Below are 20,615 nucleotides of genomic sequence, written 5' to 3'. Positions count from 1 at the left end.
ACTTCAGTTTATAACATGCTTCTAGCAAACCGAGAATCCCTTGCTTTTTATTTTCCACTAATGGATGTTACATAATTACATTATTACCCATGATCTGTAAGATTGAAGTCAAATAACAACATTAGATTAGAGGTATCACAAAGCAAGAAAAAAAAAACCCTGAACCATGAAATTGGTCTTTAATAGGACAAAACACCAAAAACAAGAAGTCAGTGTAATCTCAGATTTTATTCAGCAAAGCATGTGCCTACAATATCTTACAAACAGAACAAAAACAGAGGGATTGTCCTCGTACAAACAGATCAGCAGGTAGAACATTTACAATCATGCATCATGACGAGTCGAAGGGCTCACGACGCCTCTCGCCGACACGAGGGAACTGGCAAAGTGTGCGACGCGAGTTCAGACAAGGAGAGGACCTTCTACCACTTACAACTACAATTCGCTCAAAGGAAGGACGAGGGGAAAGATCAATATGATCTGAGCATCAGGCAGCATCCGTGGAATTCGTTGTCCTTTTCCATTGTCCTCCAGCAGCACTGAAAGGCCAACTCTAATGATCGCAGAAATGATGCATTAGCTGCATTCAGCCATCAGAAAGGTTTGAACTGATTTTGCAATTACACAAAAAATGAAACTAGACATTAGAAAATGTCTCTAGGGCTGAAGAAAAAAAGATTTCAAAGCAGGTTTAAATGGAAGCTCATTTTCACCACATAATAAGAAAAAATAAAACTTTTTTGTAACGCATAATTGCGAGTTGAGGACGTGAAGGATACACTTGATGCATCTTTCAAAACAAGCCAAATTAAGGACATCAGACGAAGGCTGACTTCCAAGAATCCGTGAAAATCGAGAAGGCCTTCGATGGAGTTTAATGACGTGACAGCCGAGATATGCAGCCTTACTTTGACGCAGCCTTCCGATTGAGGAGCGTCCTACAACTTGAAATTGTGAGATATTAACTCGAAATTGCGAGAAAAAAAGTCAGAATTACGAGATGCAAACTAGTTATTACGAGTTTATAATTTGCAATTGCAAGATATAAACTCGCAATTGTAAGAAAGTCCGAACTGTGATATTTAAATCCACAATTGAGAGAAAAAGTCTTAATATGAGATTTAAACGAGATATAAAAAGTCAGCATCACGCAATTGAATCGTAATTAGAGTTTATACCTTAAAATGTTGAGATATAAACTTGCAGTTGAGAAAAAAAAAAGCCAGAATTGAGAGATGCAAACGTACAATTGTGAGGGGGAAAAAAATTTCTAAATTGTGAGGTAAACTCGCAAATGTGAGGGAAAAAAAGTCAGAATTGTAATGTAAACTTGCAATTGTGGGAAAAAAAAGTCAGCATCTCGCAACTGAATCGCAATTACGAGTTTATAACTTGGAATTGCACAATATGGTAACAATTAAGAAAAGGTTGAAAAAATTCTGAGATGTAAACTAATAATTACGAGTTTATAATTCTCGTGTGTCATCAACAGAAAAAGCACAACTGAATCCCACTCTTTCACAGCCATTACTGCAGTTTTGACTCGGACATGAAATGGGGAGGAAGTCAGTGAGAGCAGATTTATTTATTTCAACTCAGAATGTATACAGCAGGTTAAACTGAAGGAGGAAAACTATTAAACAGAAGACAGTGATGAACATGACTGACTCAGTGCAAAGGCACATTAGTGTTTGGATGCCTGTTTATTACGGGCTGTAATATTGGGAGAAAGAAGGTGAGTGTCGATGAACTGTGACTGATGCAGTAATAACTAAGCAAGGCGTGATGGGAAAATGGGTTCGTCGATAAAGAGCATAGAATCATACAAAGATGCAATGCTAAACTAAACAGGAGCGTGAACTACACAGAATGGTGTGATATGATCACACATGCATGATATGAGTTTCATTGGGTGGAAATGAAAACCTAAATGACAGCAAGAATAATGAAACGGTAGGTTTGGAAGGCAACGATTAAAACAAAACTAAAAGTATTATTCTAGGCATTAAACGAAACAATAAAATGGCAGGAAACAATGGATGGTTGAGAAAGAATGATTACAAAAAATATCTACAATAACGATTTACATTTTTTTAAACTTCACTGTTAAATGTACAAGAGATTGCTGCTGCATCACTGCTGTTAATTCGCAGATTTTACAAATACATTCATTTGAAATGTCCAGAAACAGATGTGGACCTAAAAGAGACGTGAACCCTAAGGCCATGAATCATAGCGTTAATTCAGATTTAAACACACAAATCCATCGCCCCATGAATAGGCTTTTTATTTCGACTCTCGAACACGGTAACATTCTGAGTAAGATGATGTTTTGTCGTGTTTTATACTCATCTACTTGCATTTAAGAGGAATTTAATCGAGCACTGCGTCCACATCCACTCGGGCATCTCTTTTAGACACGTTCGCAGTAAAACCAGCGTGGGGGTTCGGATGATAAAAGAAGAATGTCATACAAATGCCAGCTGTCATCACTAGAGGAACTCGTTTCAAAGATCATGACCAGCCGCCTGATCATGGTACATGGCAGAGATCCACGCATCTGCCTGTCCTCAAAGAGAAATCAGAAGAAACGCCACTGCAGAATCGCCAATGGACACATATGAAAGGGTCAGTTAAGACAAAGACACAAGAGGAATGACAAGGCAAAGGTCACCTCCAGAGAAATCAAATGTCACAGGAAGTAGGATACACATTTGTGACCTGATCAAGAACACAAAGAGCAAGCATGAGAATGGATCAAATTTAATGGAGGCGATATTCCTCATCTCTAGGCAAACACTTTCCTCTGTTGGTACTGGATATACTGAACATTTACAGGATGGCACAGGGTGCAGGGGAAGCTCAGGCAGACTGCTTCTGTACTGAATTTAAGAGTCCTAGAATTATTTACACAGTAGATACAGGCACTTAAAAGTCTTTGGTTGGAGTGACCCAACATTGCAGAAAAATGCATTCACAGAGCTTTTTTTTTTTTGCACCCTTCTCCTGGGTTCAGTAGGCAACATGTAGTTTTCTCACTTCCCTTTCCGATATGCTTAGGTTCAGATGTTCGAACCTTTGTATGTATGGACCTTCGACCCCATTTATCCCGCCGACAAGGCCACCTGTGAGAAAAACAGGCACTTTTAGTATTCAGCTAGAGCATGTTTGTTGTGAGCTGGATGACGACATTCATGTAACAAGAACAGCCACTACAGGCTCAGTTACAATTTAACAAGCAGACTCATCACACAGATCATCTTGTACACCAGGTCGTACCTTTTCTGGACAAAAATCTGGGTTGTTCTGTCGAACTTTGCCAGGCCTGCCCTTGATAACTGCATAGCAGAACATTGTGATGACCATCACAAACAGGAAGTAGCTGGTGTGCATGAGGTGCAGGTTAATGAGAGAGCGATCGTCCTATCGGGAAAGAGAACGCAATTTCTATCTGTAAATACACGCTTTTACAGACTTTTATATAAACTAACAGTTTAGTTCATATTCTGTATAATAATTCAAAGTGATAAAAAGTAAATATCTGTGGCCATCACTTTGAATTACAAAATCTTACAGATTTTTATTATTATTTTTTATTATTGGCATCAGTCTGATTAGGGTGATACTGTAAAATATCACAGATGATGTTGTATGTTACAGGGACTGATACATGCAAATCCCATTTTTCTAATTAAATAAAATAAGATTTTATACTTAGGTTTTATACATATTATGGTGTGTTATTTGTGACAGTTTTTCTAAAATTAGATCCTCTTTCTAAAAAAGAAAAATTGCAATATATCATATCAAAACCCTTGTATTGTGATGCGCATCATATCTCCAGATTCTTGGCGAAACACAGCCCTAGTAAATAATAGATTCACTGTGCAGGATAGACAGATTTTTTGATTATGACAAAAGAGTTTTCACTTGTGCTGCTGCTAAACTGAAGTGATATCAGCCTCACTGATTATAAAAGGAGGTTTCTGTATATAGCCCATTCATAATTTGACAGTACACGCTACAAATTGTGACAACTGTATTAAAATGTAAGGACTGCATTACTTTTGCATAACTGCATAACTTTTAATTAGAGATGTGGGCATTGACTAATTTGGCAGTTGTTTAAACAGATTTAGTCAGAAACCCTCTAAAAGACTTGTGTGTAGATGCATTTGAGCACTTCAATGAATCAAACAATCAAACCCCATAATAAATGCCGCTAATTGTCACACACTTGGCAAATAAAGCTCATTCAGATTCTGAAGCTCAGTTATTTTTCCGGAGTTGAAGTGAATAGCTTCGGCAATCACACCTACGTGCATGAATATGGTGATGCATGGCTCTAGTGGAATTAAGCCAGTTTGAAATGGCGCAGTTTTATATCTAATTCAAAATACTCCCGCACCTTTGTCTTTTGAGCATAATCCCTTATTGAGCATAATATTCTAATATATATTAGTACTGTACTTTCACAAAGCACTTATTCACACAATGTTCCCATCAAACACTCACATCTGGAACGATGACAGTGAGCTTGGGATTCAGTGTGTGATACACCTTCCCAATGGCACCTTTGTAACACCAGAATGGGTTGTACTCCTGTGTGTATTTTGTATCCGAGTCTCGTGCTGTGGTGAAAATCTTGTACCAGGATGTGGCATTGCTGTAGGTCTCTGGGACACAGTGAGGCGGCTGCCTGCAGAGGATTTGCAAAACAAGGCATGACTTACTCATCCTAGATGAAGGAATCTCAAGTCAGTTTTCTTAAAAAAACAAGCTTCAGTTATGTAACACTAATTTGAACTAAGCTGCCCCTCTGTGTATGTTCTTTATGTTTTGCTTTGGCAGTCAGTTAAACACTTATTTCTGAGTTGCTAGTTACTCAACACACAAACCAATTTACAAAGAAAATCAACAGTTGAAAGCCTACAGCAATATTTGAGAGCACATCTTGAAGATACAAAACACATAGTATGAGAGAGTGGGGTAAGATGTGTCAGTGGGTAAGTTAAACCACCCCATTATCTAACAAACCTTGCATATACGTTTGAATTTGGCAAGAGCCCATAATACCAGGGTCATTATATAAACTAAAACAATCTGTCTATATCTTTGGGTAGGCAGCAAATCAAATAGGTTAACAATTCATAGGTTTTCAATACGATTTTTGCAAATTCAGAACGATACAATTCGAGAGGATTCACAATGAAATTTGATTAAAGATTTGATTCTGCATTTTTAAGTGTATTCACAGGATTTATTTACATGCTTTCCCTAATGTGTCTGAGGGTAAGTTTACACGACAGCGATGTACTAAAAACTTAAAAGTTTTTATAAAATAAGATATATAGAATTAGAAAAGGTTGTAAACGGTTTCATTACATTCAAATTTTGTGAATTTTTCACTTCTATATTTTCAGTTGATAACAGTCATCCTGATATACAGTAAATCGTGCAAGTAAAAAGTTGCACAACTTACCCCACATTTCCCCTACATGACTGACCTGTAGTGTGATTTGGCACATACACTTTCTAATAGACACTTACACTGTGACTGGGAAGACATTACTGGCTGCTGTGATGGTCATACAGGTGCTGAAGACCATCTGCTCACAGCGACCATGCAGAACACACTCATCTGAGTTCCAGGCTGCCGGCAGAGTGAAAGTGATGTTCATCTCTTCATGGGCCTCTCTGCCTTTAATGACACAAACACACCCACACACAGTCAGCAAGTTCTGTAAAACAAAGGGAGCTTAGATGTGCCTGCAAGTGATATCTAGAAGGTATTCAGTTCCGGACTCTCTAACACGGTTATCCCTTTGTGCACAATGGACCATTGTTTTAACTGGACTATGTTCGGTCACAACACTAGGGGAAAAAATAAACACGCAGCAATGACTCTCCACCCTGAATTATTTGAATAAAATAGTGATAGTAACAGAGGCTGGATTCTTCTGTAAATTTCTAAACGTACGCAATGTAATTTTCACTCCAAATACAACAATGACCTTAAAACATTTGAGGTCAGCAAGATTGTTTTGAAAGAATTTAATACTTCTATTAAGCAAAGATGCATTAAATTAATCAAAAGAGACAGTAAAAACATTCATAATGTTACAAAAGATTTCTAATTTAAAGAAAAAGACTGTTCCACAAATACACCCCCCCCCCCCCCCAAAAAAAAAAACACATCACAGTTTCTACAAAAATACTAAGCAGCACAACTGATTTCAACATTGACAATCTTAAGAAATGTTTGTTGAGCACCAAATAGGCTAGCATATTATAATTGTTTTACTGTATTTTGGCTCTATGGTGAGCATAAGAACCTTCTTTCAAAACAATTTTAAAAAATCTTACAGACCCCAAAGTTTTGAATGGCAATATACAGTATGTAAAATAGTACACCAAAGATGCCCAGATGGTATATTATTTTGAGTTTCAGCATTTCCATCAATGAATGGTTTTTCAGTTAATACTGCCCACAACCCAGTGTACAACAGAAGTTGTTTGCACTGGTTCTCTTATGCGCTTCTCTTATAGAGGGAGCATGGAACATATATTTATAATAAACAAGCAAGATAAGCCACAAAGAAGGTGCCATGGCTGTTTTTAAACATGAATCTAAAAGTTAAGTAATAATAAATGTAACTAGGTAGATGCTAGCATTCAAATGTAGAAAACAGTACACATCAACATGTTCTCTGGGTCAAAACACATAAGGAAGAGATGGATCCCTCTTATAATTTTCTCATTGTTAAATGCATACTTTTTTTTCTTTAAGACGCACTTCATCCAGACCAGTTTGTTTTTAAGCATTATTTTAATTAAAGAAGCAAAATATATTATTGTCAAAAGTCCTCTATGATTCGAGCATGTTATTAAAATAAGCGTGTTTCAATGTCTTTCTTTCCCCACTAAAGGAGATAAAAGCTATATTTGCACTAGGGCTGTCACTTTTTATTCGATATTCGAATATGCATTCGAACATAACGTGAAATATCCGTATTCAAACTATAAATAAACTATCCGGTTTTTAAAGTGCCATGTTTAGCGCATTTTCTACAGTCTATGATTAGACCTTTTTTTTTTTTTTTTTATTGTTTGCCATCTCATCCAGGAGCGGGCGCTCTAAACGTATTGTAGCGTAAGCCCATGACCAAATCAAGCGAATAATAGCCTCCCTGTTTTGAAAATGGAAGATAACGCACAGAACGACAGCCCGAGCGGAGAATTACGACCTCAACTCATCTAAAAAGTCGAGTCTGGAAATATTTTGGGTTCTATAGCTACACCGTATACCATTTCTCTCAACATTGACGCGCAAATCTGTGTGTGCCAGGCACGTGTGCGCGCACTGAGCGCGTGTTCTCCACCGCGGGGAACATCGCCAATAAAAAGAGAGCCGCACTTGACCCAGATCAAGTTGATAAATTGGTGTTTCTAGCAAACAATATTAAGAAATGAATTGAAATAAGAAATGAGGCTAGCCTATAGGCCTTACTCCTGCTGTTTAAGCCGTCACGTTATTGTTTGTGTCGTGCTGTTCCGATGCAGTTTTTTTCCATGTAGCTTAGTGGCACTTTATATAGATTAAATTGATAACCTGCTGTTTAAAACATTAAGTCAAAAAAAATGTTTTCAGACAGGCCTGAGTCCTGTTTATGACTGTCAGACTGTTAATAAATTTGTGATTGACTCTCCGTTACGGAAAGTCAATTTTGTTTTTGTTTTTGTTTTTTTGGGGGGGAGATCTCGTAGATATTCGAATATATTCGAATCCATTACTGGATATTCGATAACCGTTCGAATTTGATTTTTCTCAAAAGTGACAGCCCTAATTTGCACGCCTAGAAAATCGATGTACTGACTGTGGAAGTGCAAAAGTGAGTGGAGAGTAGAAATATGCAAGTTGTGAAAATCTATAAAAAACAGCTGATAAAATCAATCAATGATCACACAGCGGTATGTTATCAGATGGCACATGTCCAGGTTAAATCCAAAACTGAGACATACCAGCAAGGCCAACTTGGTGCCCAAGCGCACTGGCATAAAGGTGGGTAATATTGCGTGAGTAGCCGCCGAATGGCCTCAGTGGATCCAGGGTCAATGTGATGGCCACTGAGATGTTGATCAGACCAAGGTCCTCCAGCAGGGCTGGCGACTGCGTGCTGGATCGCGCCTGGCTACTGGTCACCGTGCTCTCTGGTGTGATGGACTCATTCAAGCTGTGCTTCAGGGTCTCGTTTTCTGAGATGCAAAAGTCAAGTTCGTTGAATCGGAGAAGGAAGGTGTTCCAATCCTGGAGAGGAAAAGAAATTAGACAAGAGTCACAAAAAAGTAAATTCAAAGTAAAGATTATCGCCAGCATTTCCTAAACAATATTTATGCATCTTCATACACGTATGTCTATTACAGTGTTGTTTTATTAACTAAAACTATTCAAAATTATTTTAAGTAATTGAAATAAAGCTGTCTTAAAAATAAAATAAAGTTTTTAAAAAAGTATTCGATGAAAAACTTTATTTGGCATCTAAATGAAATAGCTCTAAGTTGAAGTAAAAACAAATTCTAAAATTAAAACTGAATTTAAAACAAATTAAAGCTTTGTATAAATATATTTTTTAAACTAATTTAAAAGCTAAACAGCTAAATTGCATACCTAAAACAAACTACAACTAAAATGAAAACAGAAAATATAAAAAGCTAATTCAAAATACACATATACACACACATGTATTATATTATATACTATTATATAAATAGTATATAAATAATACTAAAATAACACTGGTCTGCTAATCATTAACTATTTTGTTCCTAAGTATTTTCAATGGGTCATGTCTCACACATTTGAGGCAAACCAACTTATTTTCTACCTCGGTCATTTCAGGTGATTTGATCTCCTTGATCTTAAAGAAGTATCCTATAGTGAGGAAAGCAATAGCCACAGCACTGACGCTGACCATAAAAATCACCAGCGGTGGACGGTTACTTATGTAGGTCTTCAGATTCTCCAGTGGATTCAACAACAACACCTGCAACAAGAAAAAAGTTCCACAAGCTTAGGGAAACTCTGACCTACATCAACACTGGCATTGAAGCTAGAGTCTATAACATGGCAAAGAATTCAAATTCATTTTTGTAAGAACTGGTTTGTGTTCTCAATCCTACCTGAAAGGGCAAAAGTCAATATTTGTCTCTCTAGCTCATTTAATTGTTTTCTCCACTTGACAAAAGTTGAACTGAAGTTTCACAACTTGTTTTACAGTCATTTAGACACATGTGCATTCCTAAACACCAGTCAATGGCAGATATTGGTTCAAAGTCCAATGGTTACAAAATCAAATATTATTGCAGCTTAAGAATGATTAGAGGAGTAAAGCTCTGTAGATTAAATTGTGTGGAAAACAAACAAGAGATGCTGTCAAATGGTTTTAGAAAGTAGAAACTCCACACCCCACATACTAACAAACTCAAACAAACAACGGCTGAATGAGCTGACAAAAATAATAAAGGGACAATACTCTCAGTGGATACTCTTAGCACTTCTGTGCGGCTAAAAGCGTTTACAAATCCTGTTTTACAACCAATCATATTAAATCCTGTAAATGAAGACATTGAGCCACTATCAAGAAACAGTTTTTTTTTCCTAATATGCATTAGAAGCTAATGCTGGTTGGTGTATTATATATGACATGTTATCTTGAGGTGAAGCATATGTTTACACCCTTGTATTTTGAATATGAAAATAAGCTCACCAACATCCTATAATTTTTTCTTTTAAATATCAGACTGAATTATTTTTGTGATGTTCATCTAGGTTAAATGGTTGTTGAAAATGCAATCTTCATCACATAATCATCAATATTTAATTCAGTGAGTTACGTGTGAATGTGTGATGAAAATCTTTGGAAAAAATAAATCCATTTTTTAAATCCATTTTAAGAAAATATGTCAATAATGATCAATAATGGCATAAATAAGAAATCACAACTGATATTACTTCAAATGTATCTATCACACCGCACAGTAAAACTCAAGTCAGTAAAAATCAAGGCACATGTTATCTAATCTAAAAGGTCATCTGAGTATTCAATGCATAGAGAGCATGGTTCCTCAAATCCAGTCCTGCATTTTTTTTTTTTTCTTTTTTTTTTCCGTTTCATTCAACCCTAATCAAACACACCTGAACAAGCAAGTCAAGGTCTTGAGAGTTCCTACAAAATTGCAGGCAAGTGAGTTCAATCACGGTTTGGGCTAAACTCTGCAGGACAGTGGCCCTCCATTTGAGGAGCCCTGATGTAGAATGTTAGCATGCTGTCCCGTGCAGTTTATACACTAAAAGGCCAATTCACACTGATCAAGACGGACAATTACAGTATGCTACTTATCAGACATTCCACGACCCAACGAAAGCCAACTGAACATGTTTAATCAGAGAAAACAAGTGGCGACCAACGGCAACAGACCCCGACAGGTGTAACACACATGCTCAGCCTGTGACCTGGAAACCGACCAAAGAAAGCCATCTTGAAGAACATCTCAGTTCTCTAATTGCTCCACGAGGAGGCAAGGAACGAGGAGTGAGGAAGCTTCCAGAGGAGTTTGAGCGAGGATACAAAGGTGTATTCTATGCGGAAGTCTTTCTTGAGAAACCTGACGCACGTATAAATTCTCCTCCCCTTTCACATCTGTCACAATTATTTTAATTTAAGCTTTTCCTTTGCTGTTTACATAAACCATACATCTTAAATATTTCAAAAGGGCATCTTGCGTTGTTGTTATTATTATTTATTAATAATTTCTTAAATTAAACAAACCTTAACAACATACGGGCAGATCCCTTGAGCGCAGCTGATCACGCTGTGAAGTGACGCTCGAGTGATCAAGAATATTCCATACAAATTAGGGCTGGAGCGGTATGGATTTTTTCTAACCGCGGTTGAAAAGCAAGATTTTCCTGCGGTATGGCGGTAAACCGCTTTATATGAAACGTGAACACCATGAGTAAGATAGGATCATAAGATGAATCAGACACGATTTTGACCACTTTATTAAGTTTTGTTTTGTAGAAAGCCTTTCTTTAAATTAAATTTCGTTTTGTATAAATTGTACCTTAATTTTAATCAGTTTCATTAACTAATTGCCTGGAATTAATAAATAAGAAGCAAATATAGCAGACATATAATCAGGAGGACGTGGAAGCGTGGGTGCGATCTCTTGTGCGTGAACTGGAGCTCGTCTCAAATTAACCGAAACTCGGCATAGGCTAGGCCTAAATGTCTACTTTTAAACAAAATTCAAAACTGAATGATAAAATTTTAGTCTACAGTAGCCTAGTCAGCTAAGGTCAGGTTTGCCGATGTGCGTTATAGGCTATTTATTTATATTTATATCGCGCATCTCCGCACATCTCTAATACGAATGGAAGGTTATTATGTGTCATGGAACATTGCGCTCCTTAACTCGCGAAAGATCGGATTTGCTCCATCTTTTGATGATAAGTTTTGTTTAGAAAACCTTGAATCCATGTAAGCCACTATATCATTAGACATAATCCATGTCATTAGAATCAATGAATCCATGTCATTAGACACAACGTGCACACATGTGCAGGCCAATGTTTTTTTGTTTTTTGCGGTGATGACGGTGACGAAGTCAGACCCGCGTTTGGAGTCACGTGACCGCGGTATTGCGATAATGTGGTAACCGTCCCAGCCCTAATACAAATAAGCTTTCATTCGATTCCTCTGTTCTCATTTTCTTTCCTTGCAGCCTTCCCTCGCATCCTACGGGGGTTGGAGCTGAGACGCGAGGAAAGGAAACGAGGATGCACAAATTAGAAATGAAAAGCACCCACTGATCCAATAAAACCGTTGGTTGTTAAATGTCAGTGCAGTGTGAATTGGCCTATAGAATTTGCTTTTGCAGCGGTTGGTTCTGATAGTATTTTTCCCATAAGGACTTTTAAAAAGCCTTAATTTAATAGTTATAAGCCTTTTCTATGACGTATTTGATGCAATTCTCTGATTGGTGGAGATTTCACTACAAAATCATGGGTAATGTCGTTATTCACTAGGGATTCTACTGTTTAACAGTTTTTACTGTTTTTAAACTGTTTTAAAATTAAAAAATTAAACATTTAAAAAAATTATTTAAAAAAAAAAACAGGTTGAAATAATTCAGGCTGTCATGACATCTTCAACAGAAGCATTTAATGTTGATTAACTGACTCCGGTAGCTAACATTAACGTAATAAGCAACACTTATCAATACCATAACCAGCTGTCAACAATCGTACTACTTGCTAGGGGTGGGCAGATCGATCCTGAAGTATCGATATTTTTGAAATCGACGTGGTATCGATAACGATCGATCCTCGCATAAAAATATCGATCCAAATGTGTGGTTTCTTTTAACACTAATTTTTATTAATTTAGCACACAATTCAGTGCGTGTAATAAGCTTGGAAATATAAGCGAATGTTAACGAATAATTGTGTGTGATAGCACGATTTCTCCTAGTCATCTGGAAACAAGACGAAAAGAATCAATCACAGAGAGCGTTCGATGCTGGTGCTTCGTTGAGCTCACAGTGCGGACAGAGAAACAATCGGGAGTTATTTCACAATAAACTAACTAAAAGTGTACATACCGGTTCAAATTGTTGACGGCAGCTTTTTTAAATGAAATTTATATTTTTATTCAACAAGGACCGATGCATTAAATTGATCAAAAGTGACAGTCAAGGGTTTTACACACAAAAAAATCCATTTCATATAAATGCTGTTCTTTCAACTTTGTTCATCAAATAATCCTGCGTAAAATGGTATCATGGTTTCCACAAAAATATGAAACTGTTTTCAACATTGATAATAAAAAGAAACGTTTTTTGAGCAGCAAATCAGTTCTCATCATGAAGGATCACAAAGACTGGAGTAATGATGCTGAACATTCAGCTTTGATCACAGGAATAAATTACAGTTTACTATGACATAGAAAACAGATAGCCTATGTTAAATTGTAATAATATTACAGTTTTTACTGTATTTTTGATCAAATACATGCAGAAGAGAATAAAAATCTTACAGACCCCAAACTTTTGAGAGGTAGGATAGTGTGCAATAGTGCATTTACTATAATTAGGGTAGTTTGTGACTAATTGCAGGCGATATGAGAGCACAAATCACAAAATATTCAGTGGTGGTCATGATAATGTATTCAGATTTAGGCCTAGCTTATTAAAGGTGCTCCAAGCGATGTTGGGTGATGTCACTTCTTGTTGAAGTTCGAAGTATTGTCAAACAAAACGGAGGCTAGCTAGACCCTCCCTCCTCCTCATCATCTTCCCCCCAAACCCCACCCCCAAATCCTTCTTGTCGGTTATTGGCTGGAACAGTTTGTTATGTTTCGTGTGCGGGTTAGCCCAGTTTGTTTTTGTTGCTGTTTTTGGAGCCCGGGGTGTCTGCAGAGATGTTTGCTGTATGTGACAAAAATGTTTTGGCCTAAAAAACGTGTGACATCACATGATCCATTCACCTCATAAATCATGACACACTGCTCTAGCACAGGAAAGTGCATGTAAGTTCAAGTGCATGCTTTTAACCAAGTGTGATCACGCCCAAAGTCGATTCTTTTTAGTGAATCAAAAACACTGGAGAAGTTACTACAATTAATAGCTGACTCCATGAAATTAACACTGTCATCATGCCTGGCTCATACTTAATACAAAAAAAAAATGTTGTGGTGTCATTCAGAACGAATTAAATATTGATCACACATTAAGTTCATTATTCTTAATTGACATAGATATGGTCAACTTCTGAATCGTATACATGTGCCATCTCCATCTCTAAAACTCTATGAAAAGTCATTAAACAGTCTATGTAAACTTTTACAAGGGTTTCATAAATTGCATTTCTGATCTCTGACCAGAAATGATCTCACGAATTGGCAACAGACTCATTAGGGAAGTTTATTTTTTTCAAATTTACTATTTACAAATATTAACTTGTATTTATATCATACACGTAACGTTAGTAGATGAACCTCTAATCAACAGAAATCGTTGAGAATAAATCGAAATAAGAATAGTTGATTCCCACCCTGCCTTTCCAGACAGCACTTAGGGATCTACCTGACAGAAACAGACTGTTATGCATGTTCCCTTGGATTGTATCCTATTTGCTCTTATTAGATTGCTGCAGCTGATGGACTGAATCTCTCGACCTCTTTAATCGTAGTCTGCAGCACATATTGAGCTGTCAAAATCTACACGACGATCGAGACAGTATTTCTGGGGTCTGTGACGCACGTAAATGCAGCATAGACTGTCAACTCACTAGGTTGTAATACACAGTCGACATATAGCTGCTTGTGTTAGCTACGAGCTTCGATCTGAACGACACGTATTCTTTGCTAACGTTATTTTCACCAAAACAGCTCAACCTGGTGATATGTGAATGGAGCAGCTACGTGGCTAACTAGCTATGCAACCATTCTCAACCACACAGATACAACATTTTAAGCAATTGACTTAAATGATCTGGAAATATCAAACTCACCATTTTGCCTCAGCGAGTGCGCAAGACAGCTGAGGCGGCTAACGCTAACAAACTCGAGCCTAATGGGCCTGTGCGACAAACGCACAGCTGACAGCGGTATTGGAGTACACAACACTCCTTCCCATTATTTGCAGGTGCACTATATTCTCAAAACAGGATTTATTTGGCCTTTGCGACTACACCGCGCTGCTGGTTAAAGGAAACTGACTGGAAATGTCTTCTGTGTTTAGAGACCAGCAGAAGCACAACCAACCAATCACTTTACTTTCACTTCTCTACGCACGCACCGATCATGCACGGGCGGGGCTTAGCACAGTGCAAAGCCTGTCATTGGCTTATGTAAACCTGCCGAGGTTGTGATTGGTCGGTGCTCCTGTCAATCACGCTGGACATTGAGTGGTGTTGTTGAAATGTGGCGGGCGCCAAAATGAAGTCATGAAGATTGCTCAAGATGTAAAGATTCTCAGAGGAACTCTAATGTGAAGAACATAAGTGTGTATGTGTGTGTTAATGGGCTTTCAAGCCATCTGGTGAGATCAAGTATTTTGTTATTAAGATGCTTAACGTAGCGTTGCTATTACTTTACCTCTTTTTAATAACGTTGTTGTCGATTGTGTTCTCAAACTCTGTCCAGGGAGTCATGGTGATCTTGAGAGAAGGGATCTGCCCTGGGATAAACGAGGACTTCATGAAGGCTTTACAATCAGAGCACATCAGAACAGGTGTTAACACACTGATACATGTAGTTTCAAATTCATCCTTATGGCACTAACAATATACTATAGTACTACAATGGCTTTATGGGGTTAAACCAACTACCACAGTAATATCACAGTAAAAAATTAATTTCCACTTTTTCCCTTTTTTTTCTCTTTTTAATGTCAGGATTATTTACTTTGCGATTGTAAAAAATATATATTGTTTTTTAAAATATGAATAAAACCATAATAGTATCTTAATAATACTAAAATAACACTACTTAATGTGGAAAAGAGCTGTGTAAAGATTGTGTGGAATGTCTGCTTGTGTTCACAAGAAAAAATGGCACGGCAGCATACGAGTTTGGAATGACATAAATAAATAATAAGAGGACTATTCATTGCAATTGCTATTCAATCACTACAGTTGTCCCTATGTGGATTAGTAAAGTTCACTCTGTAACTGTCTGTGGTCTTGAATTAATAATACATCCGTGTTTAATTCTTTCAGTTGAGGACTTTGTCTCGTGTAACCCAGAAGAACTTGCACAAAAGTGTTCATTGTCTTACAAGGTATGTGGAATGACTGTTGTTGTTTTTTTGTGTGTGTGTGTAACGCCTATTCAGGCCTCACCTTTATTTACCGCTATCTATCACAAAGACAGTATAACTAAACTAAACTAATCCAAGTTAACTAACTAAATCCTGTCCTATCTTCCAGGCTCTAGTAGCTGTCCGGCGTGTGCTCTTGGCTCAGTGCACTGCTTTTCCTGTCTCTGGAGCTGATCTCTATGAAGAGCTCTTGAGCTCCACAGCTATTCTGTCCACCGGCAGTCCCAGGTCCCAATATATATATATATATATATATATATATATATATATATATATATATATATATATATATATATATATATATGTGGAGGATTCATAATATAATATAATATAATAAATAGTTTACGCTACAGTTTAAAAGTTTCGGGTCACTATGATTTTATTTTATTTTTTGAAAGAAAGAAATTAATACTTTTATTTAGCAATGACACATTAAATTGATCAATAGTGACATTTATATTAATGACAAAATATTTTTATTTAATGCTGCTGCATTTCTATTAATGCTGTTGCAGTTTCCACAGAATTATTAAGCAGCACAACTGTTTTCAATGCTGATAATAATAAGAAATATTTCTTAAGCATCAAATCAGCCTATTATAATGATTTCTGAAGGATCATGTAAAACTAAAGATTGGAGTAATAATGCTGATAGTTCAGCTATACTATCACAGGAATAAACTACATCTTAAAATATACAGGTTATTTTAAATTAATTTTAAACAGTTAATTTATATTGTAACAATATTTCATAATCTGTGTTGGGTAAAGTTACTTTTAAAAGTAATGCATTACAATATTGCGTTACTCACTAAAAAAGTAACTAATTGTGCTTAAGTTACTTTTTATGGAAAGTAATGAGTTACGTTATTTTTCCTCACCTGAGCCTAGCGGCTTGCTTGTTTGTTTTTTAATAACAAAAAAGTTTTGGCAAATATAAAGGCCCTTTCACACCAAAAAAGGAAATGAGTAAGCCTAAGGCTGAAGGAAATGCAAATTCACGGCTGTACTGTTAAAGGCCACAGCTCAAATAAACCTTTCAGCTGTGCTGCCCTTTTGCAGGAGAAGAAAGTTCAACACTCTTTCTTAAAAATGAAACGCAATGTGATCTTTATCTGAAGTCATGTTTGCTTTAATAGTATGGTTGAATTAGATCATCGAAGGTCAGCAGCAAAGACACTGGTTAACAAAGTGAAATTAAATACATATAGCATATTTGTAATATATAACATATTTAATATTTTGTGCAAGTGAGATGAGTAAATGCATGCTCACATTTAGTCTAGAACTACAATAACCAGCATGTTCACACAGCGCACACAACGCCTGGGGACAGGAGAGGTGTCAGTCATTTAAAGGAAAAACAAGGAAAGTAACTTGAAAAACTTGTTTGAAAAGATCAAATATGTTGCTGTAATTTTAAAAGTAATGTGATACTTGAAAAACTCAAGAGTAATGTGTTCCCTCCAACATTGTTCATAATATTTTCCTATTTTTTGATCCTATAAATGCAGCCTGGGTGAGACTTCTTTATAAAAAAAAAAGTGCAAACCCCGACCCCAAATTTTTTAATGGTACTGTATGTATTTTGTATTAAGTCTCTGTAATTTGTATTATTTTGTATTAAATCTGTGCTGTCTTCTCTTCAGTTTGGATAAGCTGTTAGATTCTGGGCTGTACACAGGGGAAATAACTGAGCTGATAGGAAGTCCAGGGAGCGGGAAAACACAGGTGACCTTTTGTTCTGGAAACTCTTCTCAGTTGTGATGTCCTGCTCTACAATGTCAAAGTCCACCTTGCTTTTATTACCTACCAGGGTTGGGTGGGCAAATGAGTGGGTGTTCAACAATGCTCTGTGTGTCTCTCAATCACTTTCTAGGTGTGTTTTAGTGTTGCGGTTAATATGTCCCACCAGCTGAAGCAGACTGTGATTTACATTGACACAAGGGGTGGTGTGTGTGCCAACCGACTGCTTCAGATGCTACAAACCAGGACCTCTAATATGGAGGAGCAGGTGATCAAAGTCTAATTTATTAGTAGTACTTGCTAAGGCAAGGATCACGATGTTGCATGTTCAATATTCCGGATTAATAGCATTTGTATTAATGTTAAATTTCCTCCTGTCCCTTCTTTAAAAAAAAAAAAAAGCAACAGTCTGGGTTACAGCGAGACACTTACCATGGAAATGAATGGGCCTAAACCGTAAATCTTTAGCCACATATTGTTAATATGATTTTAGTGTGAAAAAAATATCACTTCGTAACCATTTCTGTCTGATTTTATATATAATTTTTCAACAACATAAACCCTAAAACAACTGTAAAATTGATTTAAACAACATAATACAGAAGTTAACAATGGAAGTGCTTTTAGAAAATTAAAGATTCACATTTTAACGCTCCAAAATGAACTTAAATTTGACAATTTACATGTATTGTAAGTGCCTCACTGTAACTTCCATTGTTACTTTTTCTTTTGTTGTGAAAATCGACACTATCCCACAAATGCAGTCAAGCTTATTTTGTACTGAACCAGAATATGAATCTAAACTTTACTGTCTTGTATCGTAACTTGTAATGTGCTACAGATATTGCTTTTCCTTTTCATAGATGGAGGCACTTAAAAAAATCAAGGTGTTCCGAGTATTTGACGTCTTCTCCTTGCTCGCATGTCTTCAAAATCTAAGATCGAATGGCCTTCAGAAGGTAGGTTCTGTTCTGTGTGAAAGTCCATTGATAGAAGTGGTTGTTTGTAGCAGAACTCTTGAATATGCCCAGGCGTCTGTTGGAGGTGGTTCAGTCAAAGCGCTGATGGTGGATTCAGTCTCTGCTGTGCTCTCATCCATGCTCGGAGGGAAACAAAATGAGGGTATTTGTTTACAGTATTGCACAATACTTTATCGTAATATCGTGCATCAGAAGTCAGTTCTGCTACTTTGCATCAGGTATGTCCCTGCTGATGCAAGTTGCTGGGGAGATGAAGATGATCGCCAAAGATTTCAACATTGCTGTGCTGGTATACACCTTTCTATTTCCTGTTTATATATTTATATATTAATATAAACTATATTAATATTTCATTCTTTTTGCGAATGAGAATAACTTTTTAAAGTCGGCATTAATTGAAAATTCATCCTATCTGTTTTGTAAATGCATGTCATAGATCTTATGAATGAATCATACATGTGTGTGAATGTGTATATATAATATAATATATATATATATATATAAAGCATTTTTTTTTCTTTATACCTTGCACTGTTATAATCAAAATGTCGTAACTTGATCTTCTGGTAAAAACTGCAAGACCTCCAATGATTTAATCCACTTTTCTTACAATTGGCTCCAGCAATTAACAACTGATTGAAAAAACCAAGTCCCCATCCTATTTTTTTCCTTTTTCAATAATCCGTTTGACTCGAATGTACGTCACATGGAAAAAAGATCTGTCGCGACTTTAAAAATCCTGAGCCAATATTTACTAATGTCTGGAAAAGTCAAGGAAATCCATCCCACAGTGACTAGTTTATGACCAATTATCAAAATGTCCTTTGTAGTAGATACTGATGTGGTGAAATCTTGCATTGAAGGTGACAAACCATGTGACCAAAGATGGAAATGGGCATTTGAAGGCTGGACTAGGCCAGTCGTGGAGCCATGTGCCACGCACACGTGTACTCCTGCAGAGAATGGAGAACGCAGAGACTCCGTCCTTACGAACTGCAACTCTGACCAAATCATCACGACAGGTGGTTTTAGGATAAATTGTCTAGATCAGGGGTCTCCAACCCTCCTCCTCAAGGGCTACCATCCTGTAGAGTTTAGCTCCAAGCCTAATCCAACACACCTAAACCAGCTATTCAGTAGGGGTGTAATGTTCTCGGTTATTTTTTTTTAAATCGAACCGTACCGTTCTCCATAAACTTGCACCGCGGTTCATCTTAAATCTGATGCCGCATCTATAATATGGTTTGTTGAAAATAATGCATTAAACAGACAAACCTAGTTTGCCTAATGTACGTTTCGTTCGATGGATAAACATTTTGGGTTCCCAATACATTACAACAGTGATGATCAAATAAAGTGGACAAAAGTCACTCTTTGTAAACTGTTCAAAAGGAGTGCCACATGCTCTAATATAATCAGTAATTTACGCCGTCATCACCCAGGTGTTGATACCCGTTGCTATCCGTTTAAACTAATTAAGTCTTGCCAATTTAAACATTCATAAAACCGAACCGTGAGTAATTTGAACAATTTAGACTCCTACTAGGTAAGTGTGTTGGAGCAGGGTTGGAACTGAAGTCTGCAGATAGGTAGCCATTCTTAAAAAATCTAGACCAATAAAATCTATACTGAGTGGGTACACATGGAACATTGCTACAATTTACTCTTGGTTTGCATTTTTAAATCTTTAGGCTTGTCATCTGGTAGAGGAGTTTGATGTTTGTCGCTGGTCTGAAGAGAGGAGCACCTCCATTTCAGGCAAGAGGAAACTAGAAAGCAGTAAACCTTGACAGAAGTTCCACTCAGTGTTTTCATAGACAATACAAATGGCCGTCCTTTTGATTTCAAGGAGGAATATTTAGAGTCAGTGTAAATATGTATATTATTTCTATGCACTTTTTCTTTGACAAGTGATAAGGAACATTTCTGTCTCTTTGTGTTGATACCTTTCATTCTTATTTTTTTATTAAAATCTTCTACATAAATGTTGCCACCTGAATATTTTCT

At 36.8% G+C, this 20,615-nt stretch overlaps 2 protein-coding genes across 3 annotated transcripts; one reads left to right on the top strand and one right to left on the bottom strand.

The window, feature by feature from the left end:
• Positions 1-209: 209 nt before the first annotated feature.
• tmem248 (transmembrane protein 248) lies at positions 210-14,881 on the bottom strand. Of its 2 annotated transcripts, none has more exons than XM_077206575.1 (7): positions 14,573-14,881; positions 8,886-9,044; positions 8,023-8,308; positions 5,551-5,701; positions 4,516-4,699; positions 3,280-3,423; positions 210-3,125 (listed from the first exon to the last, which is right to left on the bottom strand). In XM_077206575.1, the coding sequence occupies exons 1-7, from the start codon at positions 14,573-14,575 to the stop codon at positions 3,105-3,107; spliced, it is 948 nt and encodes a 315-aa protein (XP_077062690.1). In that variant the 5' UTR covers positions 14,576-14,881; the 3' UTR covers positions 210-3,104. The 2 variants fall into 2 exon arrangements, with proteins under 2 accessions (XP_077062690.1, XP_077062689.1); XM_077206574.1 differs by lacking the exon at positions 14,573-14,881 and adding an exon at positions 10,479-10,625.
• Positions 14,882-14,959: 78 nt separating this feature from the next.
• rad51d (RAD51 paralog D) lies at positions 14,960-20,593 on the top strand. The gene is made up of 11 exons (XM_077206576.1): positions 14,960-15,102; positions 15,207-15,294; positions 15,782-15,843; positions 15,992-16,110; positions 17,532-17,613; positions 17,762-17,896; positions 18,492-18,587; positions 18,660-18,750; positions 18,827-18,897; positions 19,472-19,630; positions 20,300-20,593. The coding sequence occupies exons 2-11, from the start codon at positions 15,213-15,215 to the stop codon at positions 20,396-20,398; spliced, it is 996 nt and encodes a 331-aa protein (XP_077062691.1). The 5' UTR covers positions 14,960-15,102; positions 15,207-15,212; the 3' UTR covers positions 20,399-20,593.
• The last annotated feature ends 22 nt before the right edge of the window (positions 20,594-20,615 follow it).

The sequence above is a fragment of the Siphateles boraxobius genome, unplaced genomic scaffold, assembly GCF_051911475.1.
Source record: "Siphateles boraxobius isolate OS27281-9 unplaced genomic scaffold, OSU_SipBor_1 56, whole genome shotgun sequence".
Taxonomy (NCBI): domain Eukaryota; kingdom Metazoa; phylum Chordata; class Actinopteri; order Cypriniformes; family Leuciscidae; genus Siphateles; species Siphateles boraxobius.
The sequence above is the reverse complement of the archived record's forward strand: the minus strand, read 5'-3'. Positions and strand labels throughout refer to the sequence as shown.

Coding starts and splice junctions, on each gene's coding strand:
- tmem248 (XM_077206574.1), bottom strand. CDS start 10,550: ATGTTCTTCAAGATGGCTTTCTTTGGTCGGTTTCCAGGTCACAGGCTG. Junction 9,045..10,478: donor TGTGTGTTACACCTGTCGGG/GTCTGTTGCCGT, acceptor TTCTTGTTGCAG/GTGTTGTTGTTGAATCCACT. Junction 4,700..5,550: donor AATGTCTTCCCAGTCACAGT/GTAAGTGTCTAT, acceptor AATCCTCTGCAG/GCAGCCGCCTCACTGTGTCC.
- rad51d (XM_077206576.1), top strand. CDS start 15,213: ATGGTGATCTTGAGAGAAGGGATCTGCCCTGGGATAAACGAGGACTTC. Junction 16,111..17,531: donor CTGTCCACCGGCAGTCCCAG/GTCCCAATATAT, acceptor TCTTCTCTTCAG/TTTGGATAAGCTGTTAGATT. Junction 19,631..20,299: donor TGACCAAATCATCACGACAG/GTGGTTTTAGGA, acceptor TTAAATCTTTAG/GCTTGTCATCTGGTAGAGGA.